Consider the following 24,196-nt stretch of genomic DNA (forward strand, 5'->3'; position numbering starts at 1 on the left):
CAACTCATCTTCTTGGGTGTGGGGGTGAAGGTGTCAGTAATTAACATGTGGGACCACACAGTTCTCGCTCTCCTCACCCACCTGTGCTGTCAGGATGTAACTCACAGTATTTTGCTCTCCTCCATCAGAGTGAGACCAGGCACGTGGCCAGATGACACTTCTGAACTTCAGTCGTTGCTCTGAAGAAGTGAGGCACTTGTTTCTGAGAGATAGAATGAACCGTCAGCTGGAATAGTCGGCAGGGAAACTGCAGCCTGGGACTGCTGGCTACTGAACACATCTGTCAGCTGCTCCGATGAGAAAATGAACACACACTTCCTTGCACCCAGCTCTGAGCAGCCCCATTGCCTTTCACAAGGCATGGCCTCAGCCAGCTAGGCTCTAGCCAGAACTCAAAGAATTACTTTACTGAAACGCTTTTCATTTTTTATTAACTGCCTGAGCAGAGTGACTAACTTCAAATCCCTCTTTTACATGGCTTGTATCACGTCTGTGGTGCTCACAGCATTATTATGCACCTTTTTTCCCAAAAGCCTTTACGCTCGGAGGGCGCCTCTCTGTATTGCTGGGCTCCTTTCCCCGGCCCAGCCACGGCAGGCTGGAGTGAGCAGGGCAGGGTGGTGGGTGCAGCCTGCTCAGGGGCAGCAGCAGCTCAGGGGAAGCAGCCACACAACCACGTTCTATACAAGCCATTTATTTGAAATGCCAACTATACGTAGGATAAAGTCAGTGTTACATGCTTCTCAGCAACAGTAGAAAAATAGAACCAGTGAAAACCTTTTTACAACTGTAATGGTACTCAAAAGAGAAATGTATTGTTTTACAATGCATCACACAAGACTAGAATTCAAGTTTGGAGGTACCTAAATAAAAATACTATTTTTTGTTTAAAAAAACACTATGTACAATTGAAGCGTAAACAAGTTTTACAAAGTACTGGTTATGCAGGTTGTAGAAAAAACACTTGCATAGGACATGAAGTCAGTTTAAGAAAATTTTCTGAGCCTTTAGCATTGAAGGCACTTGACTTTATACCAGTAACAACACAAGGACAAGAAACAAATCCTTAACGCTGCCAAGGGCAGGGCTGCCTTCTGGCAGTACAGGTAATTACAGAAACCCCAAATGCGGTTTTACAGGTTTCCCTCTAAGCTGTTCCCTGCATCCAGCAGGGCTCAGCACCACCTCTACCATAGAAGCATAGAATTATGAGAACAGTGCCTCCAACAGCATTAGTGTTCTTTCAAAAAAACCAAAAACAACCAAAACAAACCAAAAACCCACACAAAACACCCAACCCCCCTAGGCCCCACCCCTTCCTGAACCCAAACTAAAGAAACCCCTAAAGACATACATTTGGGACATTTTGGGACCAAAACCCAAGGCTTACAAGTACAGGTGGCCACAGCCTTAATTTTCATACATGAAAATCCTTAAGAACAGGAAAATACAACATGAAACTGCCAATCAACACAGCAGTTACTAATACACAACTACAATAATTTCGTGGAACAACAAAACATTTCAAAGGAAGAATGTGTTTTAGGAATTAAGTTATTCATCCATATATTAAGGAAAGGAGGAGTTGGGTTTGGGGCAAGGGGAATAAGACCTTTTTGCATGTTGCTCACTAAATGCAAGTCTGAGCTCTCTCTTTAATAGAACAAGGAGCATGAATCTCCCTCATTCAAAAAAAAAAATTATGTTTATACCTCTATCCTCAAGCAAAATAATCAATAATCTGTCATCTCCATCTAATTTATAGGAGGAAAAGGTGTCAATTTCCAGCCTAGTCAGAAAGTGCTTCATGTAAACAAGGAGCTTCTGCACCAAAGTTTCAGTAGACAGAGAACAAGGAGTAGCAGGTAGCACAGGTACGTGTGGTGTGTGAGATGAAGGATGAACACTGGCTTCTGAATAATGCTGCCATGAAAAATGCACATCCCAAGTAGGAAATCCTGCTCTGGAGTACAAAAATCAAGTTCCAGTAATTCAAGAAATCCTTCTTTTCCACTTCAAGCCAGCTGCCATTAGCTGCCATCTTCTTCCCAATCCAAAATATGCAAGTGAAAACACAGATTGTCTACATGGCCTGATTGTCTTTGTGACCTCAGAAGGACTTGTCTTTTATTCTGTATCTATTTTTAAACTTTATTCATTCTTTTTTAATACTGCTCAGTTCCTGAGACTTCAGAAACCATTTTGTATTCTAAAATGCAGACATGTCCTCCCCAGAGGCATTTCTCACCAGCTTATTCCAAAGCCAAAGCATTTCATGATTTTACTCAAACCATAACCTCAAAACTTCCCATCTTCATCAGCCACATCCCCCCTAAATTTCAAGCTTTCAACTTCTACCTATAGATCTCAGTCCCACCTCTGCCCAAGTACACAGTGCCACATCAACCTATGATAATCAAAATAGTTATCTTGAAGTACATCTATCAGTTTTAGGCAAAAATATTGAGAATAAGAAGTTTTCTGAGGACAGCTGTAATTTTTTAGTAGTTAAGCTGCCAACACACACATGATGCAAGTCCAAGGAGTTTCAGGGTTCTCATGTGTGCTGAAAGTTATTGGTTCAAGTGAGCTGGTCTCATGCAGGTGAGGATAAGACCCTCGTGTGCTGTTAGAGCTGCACAGTCAGACAGCACTGTGCTCAAATCTTCTGAACACCCAACGAGCCTCAGCCCCGTAACCTGCAGCAGTACCATCCCCCCACTGACACCTTCCTGCATTTAACAATGCTCTACACCACAGTCCCATGCAAATCCCACAAATGGGTGATGAAGCCAGGACCACCCAGTGCCTTGACTGTGGGCAAAAAACAAGATACGAAAAGCTGGCAGAGGAAAAAAGTCACCCCCACATCCACCAGACACACCACCTGCAGAGTTTAGGCAAGTTTCTGCTCCAATCCTACACCATGTTTTCCATGGCTGCATCTCAAACGGAGCACCTGCAGAACCATCATGGAAGCAGGTCTATAAATGTGTCTGCAGGAGACACAGGGTTTATTGGTTTGAAGACCCATATCTTCATTTATCCAGATGCTATTTGGTAGTTTGGAAATGCAGTATTCAATATATTCCAGTAACACTGTGTCGTTACCAGGCCCTTCATACTTTAATGAAACACATTAGGTAAGAATCTGCCATCAACTAAAACCAAAAGTTGCAGCAAGATTTCTGTTAAACAGTATTAAGCACTTTGAGCTGCAGGAAATAATTCAACCTAACCTTAAAGCAGTCCTTAGGTCACACCTGGGACTGTAGTTTTCTGCTACAGGGAAACTCATTATAGAAACTGCATTTAACCACCTCCCCAAACAGGACTCTACCAGCAGTCACTACTCTGCAGTGGCATCAGATCCCTATCCTGAATGCAATGAATTTGTTGTTAAAACTGCACAGTGAGTATTAAGGACGTACTTCATAACTGTAACCCTTCCCCTGGCGCTCTGCTGAACCCCGCCCCAGCGGCAGGAGCCAGCCCAGCCCAGCATCCTTCCCTCCTCACATCCTGCTAACAGGGGAATCTCATTTCTGTGCTTTCAAAATGCAAATCGGACAATGGAGGTGTAATTTAAGAGTGCCAAAGCTTCAGACGTGTGGTGATGCTGAAGCAGTGACTCTTCACTTGGATTCTGCTCACGGAACAGCTGCACCTGTGGGGCCAGCGCCACGGGAGGCCAGGTAAGGAACACTGAACGACATCACTGCGAGTGAAGCCCTTTTGTAAGCACAGGCAGAGGAAACAAGGCCATGGGCTGTCACCCCGGCACCGGCGGGGAGGGGAACCCTCCCACGTGTTCAGGCAACAGCAAAGGTTCTGCACCTCATCTTCCTGACGCTCCACAAGTTAGCAGGAATCCGCTCATCTGGTCTTTGCTTACCCACGGATGAGCAGCTGGAAGAACAAGTAATTACTGTAATTTATACAGTATTTCTAGATTTATTTCTAAATGGGTAGATCAGCAATTCTGGTCTGCGTATCTGCTTCCAGGTGACCATGAAGTTCTCCATGGTCACATCTGAAACAGAAGTAAACAGACTCAAACTGTCCTATTCCAGTGAATTTCACAGGAATTTGGATTCCTAAATATCCCTCTGGATTCTTAAAACCCCAAATACAATTCTTGAAGTGGGTTTGCGGTGTATATAAAGGTAAGACCAGCTGCCAGAACTTTTCAAACAAAATATTAAATTGGATTCTTGCCATAGTCATAAAAATCAGGAAGATTTCAATCTAAACAAACAAACAAAAAAATCCAACTAAAAAATGTAGGTTTTTTTGATGTGCTGTTCTTTGGAATTCCTATAATTAAAAAATAAACGCATTGTTATTATCTCATAAGAAAATACATTTCATAATGTGCAACCCAATGCACATAGGGAATCAGCATGTGAAAGGGTAAATGCAAAAGTATGAAAATACAGTCCTTTAAATGTGACATTAAAGTTTAACATATTAGTACAAAACTAATACACTAAAATAGATGTACAGGTGCAAAAGGCTACCAGGTTGTAGAAAAAAGGTACCAGTTTCTGCTTTTTAAAAGGCTTAATTAAATCTGCTCCAAAAAAAATTGCAACAAAATAAACCCAGAAGCAGCATTAAAACCAAACTGACAGCATGCTGTCTCTAATAAAGCAATGTATGTACAAAAGAAGTGAGCAAAGCTGAATTTTTCTGCTGGCATGACAGAATTTCTCTGACAGAAGTCAGGCCAAAAGTTGCAAGGAATGGGATGTTTACAACTCTTAGGCACAGAGAAATAGCGGAGGTTGCTTTCATAGGGCAGATTTTTTGTACAGGAAGTCTGGTTTGTTTGGAGACCTCCTTCCTCTGCTTACTCCATCTTCCCTTTCCAAATCTGCATTTCTCTGTGCTCCATGTTCCAATGGCTCATCATCTGCCAGTCTCCTACCGGGTCTTTCTTCTGGCACGTCAGAGCTGTACGCAGAGAGCGAAGGTCTGTTGGAGGTTAGCCCATAGGTTAAATCCGTTTCCATTTTTGTTCTTCCCCTGACGTGAACAGGGCCATTCCCAGCATTTTCCTGGGTAGCCAGTGCCAAGTCCAGTCGCTGGGGAGGTTGTTCTAAGACATCGAGGTGTATTGGCTCGTTCTTTTGCCTGTGTTGATGCCCATCTTGCGAGAGCAGGTATTCCCTCCTAGAATCCTCTTGCTTTTTAGGGGATATCTGGGAAGGTAGATAGGCTGACTTTAAGCCACTTGGTGATGCCTTATTGTGGCTGTACAAATCTGGGCCAAAATAAATGCCTTGTGAAGGCAAAGGACTGTGCCTGTTGGGTGCTGGAGTAGAGGGTCTGCATGCAGCATTAGAGAAGTCATAGAAGTCAGGATATTCCTGCGGATTTTCTCGAGCATCTATTTTTTGCTCTATTGCATGTTTTTTCCGAGAAGTAGGCATGTGTCTGTTCTGAATACATGAAATGTGCTGGGGTGGGCCAGGTCCTACCTCTGTAACTGCCTGGCTTAGCTCCGTGTCCACCGTGAGCTCTGGTAATCTTCTGTCTTTCAAAGACATTGCTGACACACCCATTGCGATGTCTGGCATCAGTTCATTGAGCAAGGGCTGAGTACACTGGAAAAGAAAAGAAATTGGTCCGTGGAAACAAAGACAAGAGCTAAACACAAATGTATTTAGGGTGTTTTTTTGTCATTCAAAATGACATTTTCTTAATCTACTTTAGTCTTTTCAACTTCAGCACTAGACCTGCACTGTTTAAAAAACACATCTATCCACCAACTTCACCTTCCTGCTCCTTTCCTTCATGAAGCTGTTGTGTCACAATTACAGCTCCTCTTAAATGCATCTTGCCTTGAATATGCAGTAAAGGACACTGTACTGCTGAACTTCTTAAAGGCAGGCCTGCTTTAAGCCATTCAATCAAAAACAGATACTTGGTGCAGAGCCTAACAAATGGTTTGTCACAGCACACAGTTCCAGCACAGGGAAGCCACAACACACATGTGTCACCACTATAGACACAACCCTTCTGCCTGCATTCCCCATTTTAAAGCAAGTAACCTGCAGACATGTGTGTGCAGGACAGCCTCAGGGCTTGGGGGAGCATCAGTTACAGGGCTCACTAAATCCACAGAATACATGGAAGCTGTTGTGTGGTATTCCTCTCACCTACCCCATGCTTGCCTCAGTGCAGAATTGCTCAAATTACAGCCTTCCAGACAGAAGAGTGAAAATTTCTACTTACATTTGTAATTTCTCATGAAAGCAACTTTAGTAATCATTGATTAATAGCAACTCACAAATTGCAGAAAGGATACAGAAGAAAACTATCACCGATATTAAGCCTACGTTCCTCCTTTCATTACTTATGGACATGTTCTAGCAGAAATATTTCTGATATGAAAAAGGTTGCTATGTAGTTTCCTTAGGGAAGTCAGTATTGATCAAAGTAGAGTGACATGCTATGAATCCTACCTTTGACCAAACAATGACACACATTTCTAGTATGAAGTTATATATTTTATTCTAAAATAGAAAAAGAAGCGCAATATTTTTAGGACAATTGGCAATGGGAAGAAAATAAAATCCATTTTTCCAATCAGAAACTCAAGGATCAAATCTGCATCTAATGTGCCACAACTATGCACTGACAGTTTTTTCACTGCAGGAATAAATTACCAAATTTTTCGTTCAGCGCTTCCTGTATTTCACAAAGCTATGTCTTTACTGGATATCTTATAGCTCATTGTTTTTATTGCATCATATTGTAGTTCAGCAATGATAATGACTGCTTTTAAAAACTGTAACAAACCGCTCTGTATCAGCAATTACCTATTTCTGCTTGTCAATTCCTTTTCAAATACTTCTCAGCTGTATAGTTTTCATGCTCTTCACACATGTGTAAAGGCAACCTGTTTACTTCAGGCTACCTACCTATGAATAGTCACAATATTCCCACTACTTCTATCTGTGAATTACAGTGTGCAGTCCACTACTGAAGTTAGCTTATGCTTTGTTTTAGTGTAGTGCAAACGACATTTGTCACACAAGGGGTGGCTGAGGTCACTCGGTCTGTTCAGCCTGGAGGAGACTGGGGGGAGACCCCACTGCAGTTACAGCTTTCTGTGAGGGGAAGAGAAGGGGCAGACTCTCACTCTTGTGACCAGTGACAGGACTCAGGCAATATCCTGAAGTTGTGTCAGGGGAGGTTTAGAATGGATATATTAGAAAAAAGTTCCTTACCCAGAGGGTGGCTGGGCACTGGAACAGACTCTGTGGGTCCCTTCCAACTCAGGATATTCTGTGATTCTAAGATTTCAGAAGATTCCTGAGTGTCATTTGCACCTTCAGTAATGCTCCTGCCCTGGAATGCTCATTCTCCCAGGGATCTGGGCATGCCTTTGGCATAGAGAATGCTGACAGAGAGTTCGGTAGAAAAACCTCCTAACCAATGAAGACGCTCTTTTACTTAACAAAGCCAAGTTACTTCATCATAAGAATTCTCTCCAGCTCCTTCAATGGGGTACTTTGAGCAGCCAGAAATAGGCAGAAGAGGAGAAATCAAAACACTTACTACTTGTTTCTCAGCTGCCATCACTGCTGCTGCTGCCGCCACCGTTTGCCGCCCCAGAGCGGCGGTGTTGGTGCAGTCGGGAGGCGCTGCCTTGACGGCGGGCAGGTAAACAGGCGGCACAGCTTTGGGGGCGGTGCGCGAGTGGAACAGCGAGTGGTTACACGGGTAGGAAAAGGAACGGGAGGGATGTTGACTTGGCACCCTTTGTTTCCAGCCCACTTTGAACTGGTTGTGAATAGGAGTTGCTGGTGGGTGGTATGGAGGTGGAGGAGGGGGCAATGGTGGATGGAAGGCCACGAAAGAGTCCAGTTCTGTAAACATGGTTTCTGCAGCGGGAGTGCTGTTGACGCGACATCGTCCAGACTGTCTCACTGTCAGCAGTGGGCTCTCATCCCCAAATCGCTCATCAGGAAAGAACTTGTGAGGATTCTGCAAAGGTAAAAAACCCAGCATGTAACAAGACAAAGTAGGAAACCATCTAGAAAAATCTCCTGAACTAACACTCTCGGAAACATGCTAATACTGTAACTGCCTAGCTCCGCTACATACAAGCTCACCAACACTCAAGGTGACTACAGCTACCATGCAAAATAGATTAGGGTTTTTCCTAAAATAAGAGAAGAAGCATCAGATTCACCGTAAGTTGACCAACAAATGCATTTCCTTTATCACTGGTGTATAAACAGAAGAGGGTTTTTCAGTTTCCCAGTCCTGACATGCACTGTGCCAACCTACAACAAAGTTACCACTTTTTCTCCTCTCTGTCTTAAGAATAAATAATAATCTAGGTTTCAAGTTATGGTTCTACTGTTCTCATCAACTCCCTCTTTAGCAGTTTTATTTTGTCCCCAAAATTTGTGTCAATAAGAGCCTCCTGAATGGCAATGACTCTTGAGAAAACTATACATTGCACTTTATAGCTTTATAAAATCACATACATCAAACGCATCTGGTGTTTGCACCTGGACAGTCACACAGGCATTTCAAAGCACTTGTGCACCTGCATGTATACACAGCAAGTACTTCTATTGCAGAGTACACAATCAAGTCCCTTCACAGTCTTACACAGTCTTCATACCTGCAGGAGCTCAGCAGCAGCATCAGAAAGCCCAAATTCCCGCAGCACACGGATCTGGATCTCGTAACTGACGGTGGCGCCTTCCCCGCAGTTCAGAGCGTAGGCTCTCTGCACCTGCTCCGTGTGCCGCAGCTCCTGCAGCCGCTTGATCATCTCTTTCACAACCAGGAGACTGGGAACTGGAGGGATAACAGAGAATGGGTGGGGATAAGAGAGAGTCCTTTTTATAACTGTGAGACAGTAAAAGTTTGATTGCAATGGTTAGATTTATTCTGAAGGAAAAATCTAACATCAGGCTGCCTTGGCTTTCTTTTTCTAAGAACCATTCTGCCAAGAACAGTTCAACTTACCCATGTTCCATGGAGCATCATTAAGCCACATGGGATAACACACATCATACAAATGATAAAAACATATCCACTTCTCCAGCTTCTGCTAGAATGAGCCACAAATAGAGCTTTCTTTGTAAATCCCTTATGATGCAGGAATTCCATGATTTGAGGTGGGGGCAGGATACCTTAAATAACAACTGAATGTTCCCTCATGGATTGCACAGGCCAAGAATTCATTGATTTTTTTGGCATACACTTCATACTTCTAATGCAGTTCTATAATCACAAGACCATAACACCAGTATGTAACTAGAGAAAGAGCATTTTACAAAAGTTACACAAACTGTAAGCCAACAAAAACCTGTTAAAATTGTTTTATGCAGTCATATTGAAATAATTAAAAAAAAAAAAACAAACATTCCAAAAGAAAGCCATGTATAATTTTGGGTATTTATCCTGTTGCAAAACTTTCTCATGCCACTTCTTACTGCTGTTTGATGATGAATATTTCTCTGTGGTGTTTCTTTCCTAAGGAAAATGTGCATATAAACAGAGAAGACAAATCCAGATCTCTGAGCGTGTTAAGTCCTGGAGTCTGATCCTTTACCAGCTTTACAAGTGTTAGGTATGACCATGACCATATGTCCATAATGAAAACTCGTAACAATTAAACAGATCATACAGCAAGAATAGTGTGAAAAGACATTACAGAGAAGGAGAAAACCCAACACCACACAATCACAACTGGTCCCAATTTCACACAGTTTACGTTGGTGCATGAAGGAGAAGTATATGTAGTACAAAATATTTGCCCCTCAGTGAAGTTCCTTTACTGAGAGGGGAGGGAAGGAACCCATTCTAACCAGTCTTCAAGTCTTGTGAATAAGTTTTCTATGCTACCCTCCACACACTTAAATGCTTCTGAAAAATCCTGGCTTAGCAGTCAGATGTTTAGCTACAGCCAGCATTTTGCTAATACTTAAAGAAAAGGATCTAAGAGAAGCCTGAAACACTTATCCAAACTAGTAGGCATAAAAATACAAACCTTGGTTTGCTTTGGGTTTTTTGGGTTTTTTTTTTACTATTATTCATGTGAAACACATGGAAGAAAGATTATGTATATAAAAAAAATACAATTCTCTTGGTTGAAAGATTTCTAATTCAGACTGAAACAGGAAAATGTGTAAAGAAACCCAACCACTTGCAGAACCTGGCCTCAAGTTAAAGGAGGCTTCAGCTGAACTCATTTTACGATAGTGCTGCAGAAAGAGCACTGAAGCACACTGCCAGCAGGTTTGTGCAAATACAGTCCTCAGGCAGTGGGCCCAAGGAGATGCCAGGAACAGACAGGGAACAGCCCTGCTGTGAAGCACCCCCTGTTCTGAGCCCTGCCCAAGGGCCACAGAGGCAATGCTGCCCAGATCTCCCCCCAACAGTCCCTGTGCTCCATCTATGCTTCAGGATGGATTCCTGTACAAGTCACAGTTTGGGACAGGCATTAATCTCCTCACATTAACTGGCCCTGTCTGCTCATTCTAGCAAAAGGACATTGGGAAACCAATCAATTCTTTTGCTTAATTACAGAACTAAGCAAAGCAGACAGCTGACAGGACACAAATCCTGTGCTCCAACTACGGGCAAGGCTCAGAGCTCCTATCTATGTTCAAACCAAAGGACTGGCAACAATTCCTACCTATTAAATTGTACAGAATCAAGATACAGGGGAGTTTAAGATTGGTCAAGATGTTTCATGCTTGTCAACAGAGCCAGTTTTTTTAAGAACCTGAGAACTTTGGCAAAACACTGAAGATCTCTGAGAACTTGCTGTCTTTCTTCTTTGGAAATTAAGATTGAGCAACGTGTTATCAAAGTCCTACCTTATATGAAATACTTTATATTCAATTTATGCTAAGTATATTTACACTTTTCTGGAGAAGGAAGTCCAAGCACTATAATGCACTGCTGAGATGCCACAGTTTTGCTGAGAGCTCCAAATTTCTAAACAAACAATTGATACTTTTATCAAATTTTTCAAACAGAAGTTTTCAGACGCTCATTTTCAGCTTTATCAAATTTCTTCCCAGACTACAAGAAGCAAACAGATCAAAACCATTCTACAGATTTTCCTAGAAATCTTATAACTAAACAGTGTTTTGAATCTTCCTAACACTTCAAATTAAATTCTCATGCAGCAATTTCAATCCATTACTTTTGCCATGGTTCTATCATCCGTAAGAATAGCTCATCTACTTCCTTGCAACATAGCTGACTGAAGAGAGCCATAACTGATACACAAATCGGTTATAAAATGGGGAATGCCATAGGCACAGTGTTTTCCACTTCCTTCACTGAATTAAAATTTAATCTTGGTCATTTAGCTATCTAATCCTACCCTCCAAAACACCCACTGACCCTTACAACTTGCCATCAGTTTCAAGTTGTGCCAGTGTTTTCTCTATGCACACTGAGTATTAATGGGACAGGGGAAAGGCAGAAAGAGCTAAATGCTTTAGGAACCCTACTAGATACATTTTTCAGTCTGACACCAAAAGATCATATGCATAAATGACAAAATATATTTAGTGTATATTTTCCTGGCTTGCCTATGGGGAATGTCACACCAATCATCCTGAAGTCAAGAGAGGCCATATTTACTTGAGCCTATAAAAATGTACTCTGACACATTCTTACACAAGGAATTAAGTCGGTTTGGCTTCAAAGCTGAAGTGGATTTGGTAAATTGAAGTCTATGTGTTTTAAATGCCCACTTCCAGTACTTTTCTGGCATACTGAGTTCAGCTGATTTCCTTACAAGTTATGTTCTCTGGCTTTTGGTTTTTGAAAGAAATTTTCCAGACTCAAAATCTTACCTATATTGGACAACTGTCTGTAGAAAACTGAGAACCCTGTAGAAAATTCTGAGAATAGAGAGACAGGCTCCAGCAAGTGTTCTACTGTGTTTCACCAGTCCAAGGGTTTTGGACTCTATAACTAGTTACTCTGCCATCCAAAACCAGTTCATGTCTTTAGGACAGATCAAAGCAAAAGGACTATTCCTGGTGCAGAACTGCCCTCCAAGGAAACACTGTAACTGACACTCGGTGCCTGCAGGCCCAAGCGCCCCCACAGTCCCAGGAGATCCTGGGCACAGGAAGCGACCAGCAGCTTACCTGGGATCTCGTTGGCTATAACTGAGGGAGGACTGGTCTGGTTAGTGCTGACTTGCTGGTGGGTGATCACGTGGCAGCACTGCGGCACCGCGTTGTTCACCATGTACAGCGTGTCGGGCACGTTGGACATTCGCACCATCCGCAGGCGCACCAGGTCCGTTTGCTCCACCATCATCTCATCCAGCACCGACTGCAACGACAGCCAGCAGAGCCTCGTGAAGGCACTGCACACACCCCACTGCCTCTGCTCCAAGCACAGCCCCAGCAACACAAGTCCAGCCATGGCTACACCATTGTAACTTTGTCAGATCACAAACAACATCTGGCTTTTCATCAGCATTTTCTATTCCATTTTCCAGTCATGACCATAGCTGAGTTTCAGAGCTAAGAACAGGCAGAAGAATAGTTTGAGAAGGACACTTTGCTTATTTTTAACCTTTCAGATTAGAACTGACATTCTCAAGGCCAGACCTTCTAGGTTGACTTCTGAGTCTCAACTTCCTGTGCCATGGAGTAGAAGGCACTAGCCTGAAAATGAAACATATTTCCCTCAGACATCTTAAAGAACAGAAAAGGATTTATGCCTACCCTTTGAAGATTCTTACTTAAGATCAAATGAATTTATTTCAAAAAATGGGAGACTAGGAGGCAAGTAAAAAAAAGAAAAAAGATCAAAAATCAATCATTCACAATTTTTTCATTTTACAGTAATTAAACTATCTATAGGAGGAGCAAAGTTACCAGAGACTACATATGAGAGTGCTCCCTCTAAGGTTAAAAAGCCTTAAAAAGCTTTAAAAATATTAACAGCATAATAGGAAACCAGTACTAACAAGTAGGAATTCTGACAGAGGTATGTATGGGGGCTGTTAGAATGCACTTTTTACTTTGGATAAATACTAAAGCACTCCCATAGCATATACCTGAAAACTAAGAGTCAGAGCTTTTATCGTGTTTTTGTTAGTTTTAGCAATCCAAGATACAAAGAGAACATATTAACCAGCTGGTCTTTGCTATTTTAGTGCTACATGGTGCTCTCTAACTGACCTAAATGCAAAGTAGATTTATTTCTTACCTTCCCTCACAGAGTACATCAACATCTTATACCTTTAGAAAATATTTTCTCTCCTAGGCACAGGGCAAAAGCTCCAAATTCACCAGAGCAGATGTCAGAGCCTGTAATGATGTACACAGCTTCACCTAACCCTCTTGTTCTGTTGTCACCTGCCCTGTTGCGACTCACAAGCTCTCAACTCAAGTCAGAGCTACCTGAAGTGCTGGCACTGGTCAGCGACACAAAGGCTCCCAATCCATCAAACAGAACACGGCACATTCCTGCCCCACACAGCACCATCTCTACCCTGCCACCAAACATCACCACCAAAAATGCTACAAGATCTTCAGTTTGACAGTGCTCATGCAAGAAATTAAATAGGGAAGTGACTGCCTGAGAGGGAAACAAAGGACTTTATTCAAATTGAACACAGGATATTAATTCCATTTTGTGGAGGATCACAAGATTTTGGGTATGTTCTGAATCAAACAAGAAGATGAAATATCAGTCCTCTGCCATGTGCAATAGCAGTTTCCCACCCAGCTCTGAGGGGAGCTGGGGAGCCTGAAAGAGCTGGCACCAAGGTTGCTGACTAGCTGCAGACTGGGACTCTCAGGCTCTCACCTTGCCATCCGCCTGCCGGGAGGGCTGCCGAGGAGCTGGGCCGGCAAACTGGCTGGAAACCAGGGAGGTTTCCCTCAGAACGCTGCTTTGTTTCCGGTGGAATTTCATCAAGATCTGTCTTGCAAACATTTCAATTTCGACAAAAAAAATTTTGTTGAAATTTTTCTGACCAGTTCTAGAGACTTGAGCCTGATGATCAATCTTGTAAGTCTTGTTAAATTGAAAATGTTAGTATTTAGGCCAGTACATGTAAAGAGACACAAACATCCCAAAATCTTTCCCTGTTTACAGAACCCCCTGATGACCCCCAATCTGTCAACAGTCAAGTGTTGCTGATATTACCTTAGCCTCCTCCACATATGGTGAGAACAGTCTTGGCCGCACATATATTCCAGCATTTTTTTGCCGCAGCCAGGCATTTGATTTTCCACCTTCTGATGTTGGTAGCATGTCTGAAGGAGGAGTACTAATCAGGCCTCTCTTCATCTTTAAGAATCAAGAAAGAGTTTTATGTTTTTTTAAATATTAATATGGTAAAAGCTTTCAATAAATGCATTCTTTACACTGAATCCTTACACCACTGATTTTTCTTTAACCTTTTGATAGATTTAAAGAACACCAGAAAAAGTGTTATACATCTATTACTCTCAATGATAACATTTTAGAAGTTAATCCTTAAAATATACAAAACCAACACCCAGCAAAGCAAAAAGACTATCACAGCTGAACACTGTAACATGTGAAGTACAAAGAATGCAGAGATGGTATTTATATGAGACTACTGACTTACTGCATCACTCAGTACTTCACTATTCATGGGTAAGATGTGTTCAATGCGGACAAAAGGTAAAAGTGGAGACAGGATCTCCCTCAGCTCTTCAATGTCAAGATCTCTCCTCTTCACACCTCTTTTATTCACACTGTGAGCAGTACCACTGAGTAAATTAGGCTCTGTGGGAAGGAACAAGACATGGTAAGTTTTCATTAGAAATTTTAAAGAGGATAGAAAGAGGCACAGGGCTTACAGAAAGTTACAGTAAAGGAAGGAAAATTCTCATTCATCATTCATCAGTAGTGCTCATCAGCACTGTTCCACAAAACTAACAACCAAACATGGCACTTGGTGCTATTGTCTAGTTGACAGCTGACTGGATTGGTCAAAGGTTGGATTCCATGATTCTGGAGGCCTTCTCCAACCTAAATGGCTCTATGATTCTACCTCATGCCTTAAAATCTTATATGAAGCATCCACAGAGACAGGTTCAGTTTATACCAGCACAGGCCATTGGCACAGCTGCCAGTTTCAAAGTGTAAGCCAGGCAGAAAATACAAACATAGCATTTGTGATAAACACTTGGAAAACTCTATTAAGAATTATGCTATGAAAGCAGTTGTACCTTCCTGCTAGCAGTTCCCCCAAGGACTCTCTCCTGAAGCTCCTCTGCCTTTCCCCAGCAGTTTTCAAAGACACTTTCTACAAATTACAGTCTGAAGGGTCTTCAGGAATACATTATTCTCACTTCCTTGTGTAAGCCGCCTCAGTAACATGGTGTCAAGCCCATTCAAATTGCTCTCATGGTCACAGGACAGCTATTCCTACCAGAAGTGGCATCTTCCTGGAGACAGCAAAATGACCATGCAGCCCACATGTGTATTTTAGGTATTGTGCCCAATCTCAATTTGACTGACTAGTTTCCCTCTTTGCGGAAACCTGTCAGACATACCCACCCTCCCTCAGTACATGCAGCTCAAGTTCTAGCCACAGCTCATTACGTTCTCTAATGCTTTGTGGCATTTTAGCGACAGCATCGCACATTCAGAGCTGCAATAGAAGGAGCGCCACTGAAGAATTTAGATGAAATTACCAGACTAAATCTGGCCCTAATCTGACAGAATTTGGCGTCACTACTTCTGCTTTTGCTTATTGTGTTATCTGATGATCCCAGATAAGAGATGTGAGCTGTTTACTTAATGAATGTCAGAGCAAGAAGCTGTGCAGTGATCCCAAAGGAGCAGCTTCTGCCCCAGCCCAGGTGTGTTACTGATTAACTGGATCCATTATGTTCCATTGTGCCCTAGGACAAACACTTGGAAAATCCTGTTTTGGAAATAGGTTAATACTTAGTCAGGACACTAGCAGCATATCTTTTAACTAATTTTTTGTTGCATTTCATAAAACATGTCCGTGACAAAGCAGTTGTATTGCAAGCAGTAACAGTGGATTTCAAAAGCACAGCCAGCCTTCCCAAGACAGTAGTTACACCAGTACTGCTCTGTTTTTACTTAGGCAGGTTCTTCTCTTTTGCTCCTCTTCTGGCATTATGTGATTGACACTTCTTAGTGCAGATGAACTACAGGATCCTTGCATCTGTTATTTGGGACATACGTGTTTAACCTACTTCCCATATCCAGCATGTGTAAGATTGCTCCTGAAGTTACCACTGTAGCACTAATGTGCATCTAGGCTCATAAAAATACATTTACATCTACTTTAGGGAAAACACTGGTGCCACTTGTTAGTTTGTTTCTCACTACCACAGATTCCTGTCAGAGACACACTCAAACTGCAGCGGAAGGCTGACACAGTAAACTAAGAGTAACACTACTATGAGAAGCCTGGATAACAAGATACTGAAGGGGTTTTTATTTGATGAATTGGTTACAAGAAAAATAATTCTGAGACAACAGGAAACCAACCAGACTTCAAAATCAGACAGTCATAGAGGTTGAAAGGACCTCTAAAAGTCTGGTGAAGTCACAAACAATGCCCTCTTCCCACACCTCCCCAGGGAAGGTTCAACACATTGCCCTTCACTGTCTCCAGCTGGGATGTGATACCTCCAAGGACAGAGATCCCACAACTAATCTGGGCAACTGATGCCAGTGTCTGACCATCTTCACAATTTCTTGGATTTCAGTTAATGCCTCATTGCCTCTCATCTTGTCCTGGATGCCAAGAGAAAAGCGCTGCTCTATTTTCTTTGTTTTCTGCCATTAGATATTTATAGACTCTGCTAAGATCCCCTCTAAGCCTTTTCTTCTTCAGACTAAACACTCCCATCTCCCTCAGAATACTGTGTTCTCATTTTAGATAACAAAACCTTTAAAGAAAGCAAGAGCAATTGTTTTGATTATATTATGGACAAAGCAGATTGAATTTCCCTAAGTTACAAGCGACTCACAAAACAGAACTGCCACAGATTTTGGTTTATTTGGTTTAAAGGATCCTCACCTCGATCTGCTATCCTCTTCATCAACTGGTGTTCTCCCCATTTAATCAGATATTTAAGAATATCTTGTTCACTTGCCTGTAGAAAGAGGAAGTCAGTAATCTGTATATGCTTAATGTCACATGCACACACACAAAAGACAAAAAAACCCCACAGGTCTTTTACAGCTCTAAAGAAACACGGTTTTACCTAAGCAGGAAGTATTTGCACTTTATGATCTACTTAACACTTTCTCCTAATATTTAAGTTGTACTACAGGTATATCACCACCATAATTTCTAGATTCATATTACTTACTGAATCCCTAGGAGGAGCAATAAGGTTTGTACAGAAGGAAAAATTTTATTTAGTATGGAAGCTTACAGGTATAAAGCTTGAATTACTAAATTTAATTAAAAGGGGCAGATCTACCTCTGGGTGCTCCAAACTTTTAACATTACAAATTCAGCAATATAAGCTTTCATGGAAGATCAACAGTACTGTTAACCATCATTTCTGTTTTAAATGTTGTAAGAAAACAAAACTTTTTAAAAAAACACTGTAAATAATCTCTAGCACTTAATCCTTTACAAAAAAGTAAGACTGAGATGAATGCAGTTAAAAAATAATGTAGTAATCTTTAAGCTATTAAAGGGTAGTCATCATAAAGGTATCTCCCCTTGATGAGCAATGGCAGCAAAAATCCAGGATCTCTGTTGGACCGTACAGTTCTCTCTCCCTAAAACCACACAATCAGTGAAGGCAAGTCACAAAAATAAATTTAAAAATTTCTGCAATACTTGTCAGAGAAGGTATTTTTCTCTCTCCATGAAAGTAAGTTTGAGTTTTCTGAACCATTTCTCATTTATTAGTTCCCACTGCCCCAAATTAGCATGTGTGGTGTTACAGCAAAACTACTCCCACCATGTAATTTTATAAAACTCTTAAACAAGCAAGGCAAATGTTAGGTTCAGAAATGCTGTGTTTAAAATACTTTGCATCCATTCATAAACTATTATTAGATTTCTAAGCAACAGCATATACCACATTGGGGTTGTTTTACAAGCCAAGAACAAAACAACTTTCTTAATCACTATTTCCATTTCATTTTTTACACATTATAGAAGGAGTGCTCAGTGCGTACAGCCCTCTTCAGCCTACAATTTAAAATCAACTACTCCCAAGCATTTCCTAGTGATGGTATAATACATCCTGCTCCTAGCAGGACCAGATGCATTCTGCATTGCAGGTTACCTGTAAATAGTCAGACTGAATAGCTGTGAGCAGGTGGTCCTTGCTGAGCTCGTAGAAGACCTCTGAAGTCATGACCTGGGTAAACTCCTCACAGAGGAAATGTAGCGCTTGGCGATGTACCCACTTGGAACCATACGGCTGAGAGCTCCACTTCAGAATGGCAATTAAGGTGTCCAGTGAGATGCTCTCAGCAATAATATCTTCACAGCCTAAGAAACAAGGGCAACAATCAGCAATGTTGTTACAGAGGCACTTTGACCCTGAAGGAATAATACATGTGCCTAAGAAAGGGTCATATACACCCAGTGAGAGTAAAGACAGGTGCCCTACAGCTCAAGGTTGAAAACAAGGTTATATTTTGACTAAAAGTACAATAATTTTAACAGTGGTTTATGATTCCAACTACATGGTTATTTACTTTCTAAAGGCACATGAAGCATCATGGCTGCTGGCATGCCTGGATAAACAACTGGAAAGGCAGTTCAACCCAATCACAACTCCCTTCTGTTATCTGAGTGTTTAACACATTTTAACATTGAGAATCTGAGTCACTGTTGTTCACAGTAGATTCACAGAAACCCCTGATCTGTAACAAAGGTGGGCCCATACCACTTTGCTCACAGACCTTCCTGAGACAGACCATACAGAGAAGAATAAACACAAGCTGTAACAGTGTTGGTACTTGGCTACTCAGTACAGGATGAGGGCAGCAAAGCATCATTTTCTGACACACAGAAGGCAGAAAGCAGTGGATGGCTGCTCCAGCCACCACAATGGCCTCAGTATCCAGCAAGGCACAGAGGGTGCCAGAACAGGGAGCACATTCTGACAAGGAGGCAGAAGGGAGTCAGATTTATGGAGTCTGCTACAGTTTCTTCCTACCCACTGCTTTATTAGGATCTACTCTTTCACAAGGGTACATGTCTTCTGAAGGAGAGACAGTACAATTAAAACTCCTGAAGGAAAATGGAGCTGATTTGGAAGAAATGAGGGAAGATGTACTGTGGGAGGGCTGAAAACCTGGGTACTTGGGACTACAGAGTTAAGACAGATGGTACCACAACGTTGATAACTTTAAGTCTCCAATAACACTTTGTTGATTTCATGTGTATATCTGGTTTAGCACAAAGATAGCAATTTAAAGAAAAAAGTTCTCAGAATTATACATTCCAGTGTCAACCCACTACAGCCACAAAATTACAGCTGTGCCTATAAGAGGTCCCCAGACAGTTCAGAGCTACATGTCTACACTGCAATTTTGCTTATACATCATCATTTTTCTCCCAGTTTCAAAGATACCTAAAAAGTAAACTTTGTTGTTTAGGTATGTGTATCACATTGCTGAGCTCTTGAACTAAGCTGAGCAAAAGTCTTGAGTAATCTCAACACTGGTCAAGACAAAGATGGGTCTCCTGATGCTGCATATTTTTGCACTGGCTGCATACAGATAAAACTCACTAGCAACAAATAACAGATATAAAAGAAAAATATTACTTTTCTACATGGGGCAGCATACAGAATATACAGTGTTCATTCAATTTCCATTGTTACTAATAATGTGAAAGCTATGTTTTTAAGGAGTAGGTAGTAACAAGTGAACAAGCTTCTTCAAGTAGGAGGGAATCTGTCAAAGGCGCTACTATGCAGAAGTAAAGTTACTAAAAACAGGAATTTAAACAGGAGGATTAAGAAGGTAGTAGAAAGCAATGGTTTAATCACATGATTGGTTTTAAATTTACCTGTCCTATTAGACACACATATTTGTACCCAATCCTATAACAACCACAGTATGGTAATTGTAAGAACAATATTCTACCAATAAAAATTTCTAAGCTTTTCAGGAATATGCCTGAATGTATACACAGTTTTGGACACAATCATTATTAAATTTCTAAAGCAATTTATAAGAGTAATGTCTGTCCCCCAATAGTAATGCATTTTACACCAGTTTATATTTAAACAAAACTTTCCTCAACAAGCAGCTGGATGGTTTTTTTCTCCACATGTCTGATTCACCTAAGAAAAAGAAAACTGAATGCAGCCATTGACAGAAGGGGTATCCATGGCCCACATATTTCTGACCAATGCAGCACATGCAGCATTACACTGTGCATCCCCAGACAGACTCTCCATTTACTTCTGACAAAGGGATGAGTGGTGAGTCATGTTTCAACACAACTGCTTTGTCCTTCACCATTACTGAAATAGTGAAATACTGAAATAGTATGGCACTTCTCAGAGCCACCTATCTCCATGAGGTCACGTATTATTGTCACTATGACTAGTTTACTCATTATAGACATTGACCTCTAATCTGCATGGCAAGCACTGGCCTTAAGTGAGTAGGGCACAGGCAACCAAGATGGGTTGGAGGCACTTGGAACATCACTCCAGTCATCACTGGTACAGGTAAGAGCAGAGCATGAGAACTGTTCTGAAATACACTCTGTGGGTTGAGGTACAGGTTAGTGAAACTGCCCCCTCTAAATGGGGGAATTCCCCAGATTCCTAAAGGATGAAGTTTTTTTAAGTCTTAAAAACTTCTGGTCAAGAACCTGAGAAACAGCCTTAAACAAACAAACAAGAAACAACTAAACCATCCAAAATCCCACTTATCATCAAAAACAGCTTGAAATACTTCAGCATGTGTCAGAAAAATGAATAAATGAAGTCTGAAGCTTTCCACTTCAGGATCCATTTTTACCCAAACAGCAAAGGGCTGACATTGCATTTAACTTTGTCATGCGAGTCTCTTTCAGCTTTCCTTTTGGGGCTCAAGAAAGGAAAATGTTAAGTTAGCAGCAAACCTGACACATGAATGAAAGCGGTGACTAGTTGCAATTTGCTTAAGAGAGGAGTTTGACTCCCATGAATAAGAAACAAAATAGTTTGAAACCATTACTTAGGGTCATCTGCACTCAGCCTTCCCTTGCTAAATCCTAACATAATTTTTTGCATGCAATTATTCTGCTTGCACGCAAGCTGACTTCAGCAGAAACAGCATTTCCCTGAACTCCAAACATCATACGTAAGGACTGCTCCATTTCAAAGGCAGTAAACCCACACACTGAAATCAGTCACCAGGAAACTCAAACTACAAGAGCAGAGACTTATCTCAAAATTAATGTCATTCCTAGTATTTCATCTTACATTTATTTTTGAAGCAAAGATGCCTTCCCCCTGAAAACACACCAGCAATGCAGTTCCAAAGGTCTGAGCAACACCGATTTATAGAAACAGTACATCAACTCAGTCTCAATTCTTCTGTCAAGTTCAATTATTGCACAACTAACAATAATATGACATCAGGTGAAAAGCTCATTAAGAATGACTAGCAAATGAAACAGTCTTCTTCCCAAGTAAATTTAGTAATAGGTCAGAAGTGTAGGATTATTAAAAGTATTTCTTCTGAAGTAAGCATAAGGTAATAATTAAAGTGTTTTTTGAGCTTCTAAATAAATTGGGGCAACCCAATTCTAGCTTTGGAAAAGCTAGCAAATGGAAAGAATCCAATTTCCTTTCTTTTTTGGCAGAAGTTTTTTCTGCTTTAACAATCAGCCACTTGGCAAAAAAAGTAGTCATCTAATAGCCACAATATTGCTCTTCACAGTAGAACAGAGCATATTTTCTTGTGAATACTATTTTTTAATACTCAGGCAGCAACAGCCTTCCCAAAATCCATCTGCAGTGTTTCAGAAGCTTCTGTGACCATTACTAGCCTTCAGAGTGTCAACCTGGAGTCTACAAAAAGGAAGGCTAATGATCACATTTTGCACAAATTATGCTATTCCATGCACTCCTTTCGCTGGATGCCAATGGAGCCTGCCTACCATCAAGTCCTGTCTGCTTTCACAGTTCTCTCTCAAATGCAGTCCCACAGTCCTTCCAGACAGAAATAGCTTGAGTCCACATTTAGCATTCTAGCTAGCGACCTGGGATCAGAACAGCTGACAAGTTAACTGTCTTCAACAATTAGCAGAAGCATCATTAAGCAAAGCTTTTACTACAAAACTATTAGCTTGACTGAACTCATTCTGTGGTGAAGACTTTCCCCCTAAACTGGTGCACACTAGTAGAGCCAATGAAAAAAAAGTAGTAAGAATTCTAGAAGCTAGAATCTAGAAGCTATTCAATGATTTAAGTTTGTCACATTAGGAGAGACCATGCTGGCAATCACAGGAACCAGATTTTGAATTTTTTTGAATGTGTATTTAATGTTGCTACCGTGAAATCCCTGGCATTTCAGTATTTCAGCCCTCCTAAGACCAAGAGTACCTTTGATGTCAGGCAATATCTGCTTCTAGATCAAATGCTGTGGTACTGAATAAGGCTTTACAATAAAGTTTCTAAGTTCTTATATTTGTCAAGAGTAAACTCAACTCCTAATATAAAAGCAAAGGCAAGCAAAAAGTCAGAAATTGAATTATTTGTCATTCTTACTTTAGAAGGCTTTTTTAACAGGTGACAGAAAAGGTTATCAGGCAAAACTGTTTCATAAGGTCCCAGTATGCAAAAGCCTATCACAGCAAAACATTCTGTGTAGCACCTCAGTGGGACTATTCATGACAGTGGGCAACAGGGCTAAGATGCAGTAGAGGATTCACATATGTAATATAGCTATCTAATAAAACTAACATGCCTGAAGTCAAACTTCCCTGCAATAGTAGGGCACTACAGTAAGACTGGAAGTGGGGAGTATTTTAAAAACGTGTGATGAACAGGACTAGGGAACTGATCGGGTAGTAACTGTGCTACAGAAGAGCAAGGGTAAGCGATATTGAACCCAAACTTTGTGAGTCAGTGTGTTAAAATAATTGCACCAGTACAGTTGACAGAGAGCAGCAAGGTAGCATGAAGACAGAAGAACTGCAGCAGAGGGCAGAAACAGGCAGGCAGAGCACAGGAACATTCTGCTATGGGATGTGCTCCAACTTCCTGGAGACGATTCTAATAAACATAGTCTCTGTGAAAGCCTTGAAGAGCTTCACTTCTGAAAGTAACAACTACCACAGGACCCCTAAAAACAATGTCAGTCCCATTAGGTACAAATGGGTTTCAGTATGACCAGCTTTATTGACCAGATATGCTTGCTGATTAGTTCATTTACTCAAATGAGTTCGTTCAAACATCCATTTCAGTTTATCTTGAAAGGTAAGTGACAACCCTCAGCTGAAACAAATCAAGATGAAGGCAAAGGAAATTCTAGATAAAGGTTGTCCTGCTTTACTTGGACAGTAAAGATTTAATGCACATACTCATACTATCACTATCTTCACCACAGGGAAACTATGTATTAAATCGCAAGTCAGAAAAAAGGTGTACCACTGTGTTAGGAATGGGAAAATTTCCATGGAAATACTCAAAGCTGAATCATCTGCTGAAACTGAAGAAAAATTGCAACGTCTGGATACTTACAAAGGTCCCTGAAGACAAATCAAACAAAAATCTGTTAAAAATAAAAGCAGCTGATCAGAAGCTTTAAAGAACATCAACTTCACTTGACACTCAGTTACAAACACCCAGCAAAAGTGCAAGTGAGAGAAATTAATTGGGAAGAGTATCCAGACATAACATTAATAAGCCCAAAATATTTTCTATGAAACCAGGGAGACAAGCCTTTGCAAGTTTGCAATTGGCTAGGAGGAGTGAACTGAAACAAAAAACTTTAGCTGAGGGTGTGGAAATCTAGAGAAGAAACTTAAGACATCAGCTACTGAGAAAGCCAGCTGATGGGATCAGTCAGTACTTGGGCAGAACTGGACACCTGCTGCACCACAGAGTGGAAAAACACTGCCAAAAGTCAGGATGTCAGGAGATGTCAGGAGAACTGTCTGCTCTGTGGCCTCCAACACCTACACAATGCTGTCTCTTCCTCATCACTCTGCATAACACTAGAAGTCAGATGT

General features: G+C 41.2%; 1 protein-coding gene across 3 annotated transcripts in view; it reads right to left on the minus strand.

Moving 5' to 3' along the window:
* Positions 1–678: 678 nt before the first annotated feature.
* Positions 679–24,196, minus strand: part of BTBD7 (BTB domain containing 7) — a 52,102-nt gene continuing 28,584 nt past the window's right edge. For 2 of the 3 annotated variants that reach the window (XM_086893134.1, XM_086893135.1), the window contains exons 4-11: positions 18,291–18,499; positions 17,060–17,135; positions 14,618–14,778; positions 14,170–14,313; positions 12,150–12,339; positions 8,648–8,826; positions 7,570–7,998; positions 679–5,609 (exon numbers count right to left, since the gene is read on the minus strand). In XM_086893134.1, the coding sequence (XP_086749260.1) occupies positions 4,794–5,609; positions 7,570–7,998; positions 8,648–8,826; positions 12,150–12,339; positions 14,170–14,313; positions 14,618–14,778; positions 17,060–17,135; positions 18,291–18,499 (2,204 nt within the window). In that variant the 3' untranslated portion in view covers positions 679–4,793. Of the gene's footprint in view, positions 5,610–7,569; positions 7,999–8,647; positions 8,827–12,149; positions 12,340–13,827; positions 13,942–14,169; positions 14,314–14,617; positions 14,779–17,059; positions 17,136–18,290; positions 18,500–24,196 lie in introns of all 3 variants that reach the window. The other variant, XM_086893133.1, reaches the window with a different exon arrangement.

Source organism: Cyanistes caeruleus, chromosome 6 (assembly GCF_971803275.1).
Source record: "Cyanistes caeruleus chromosome 6, bCyaCae1.hap1.1, whole genome shotgun sequence".
Classification (NCBI taxonomy): Eukaryota; Metazoa; Chordata; class Aves; order Passeriformes; family Paridae; genus Cyanistes; species Cyanistes caeruleus.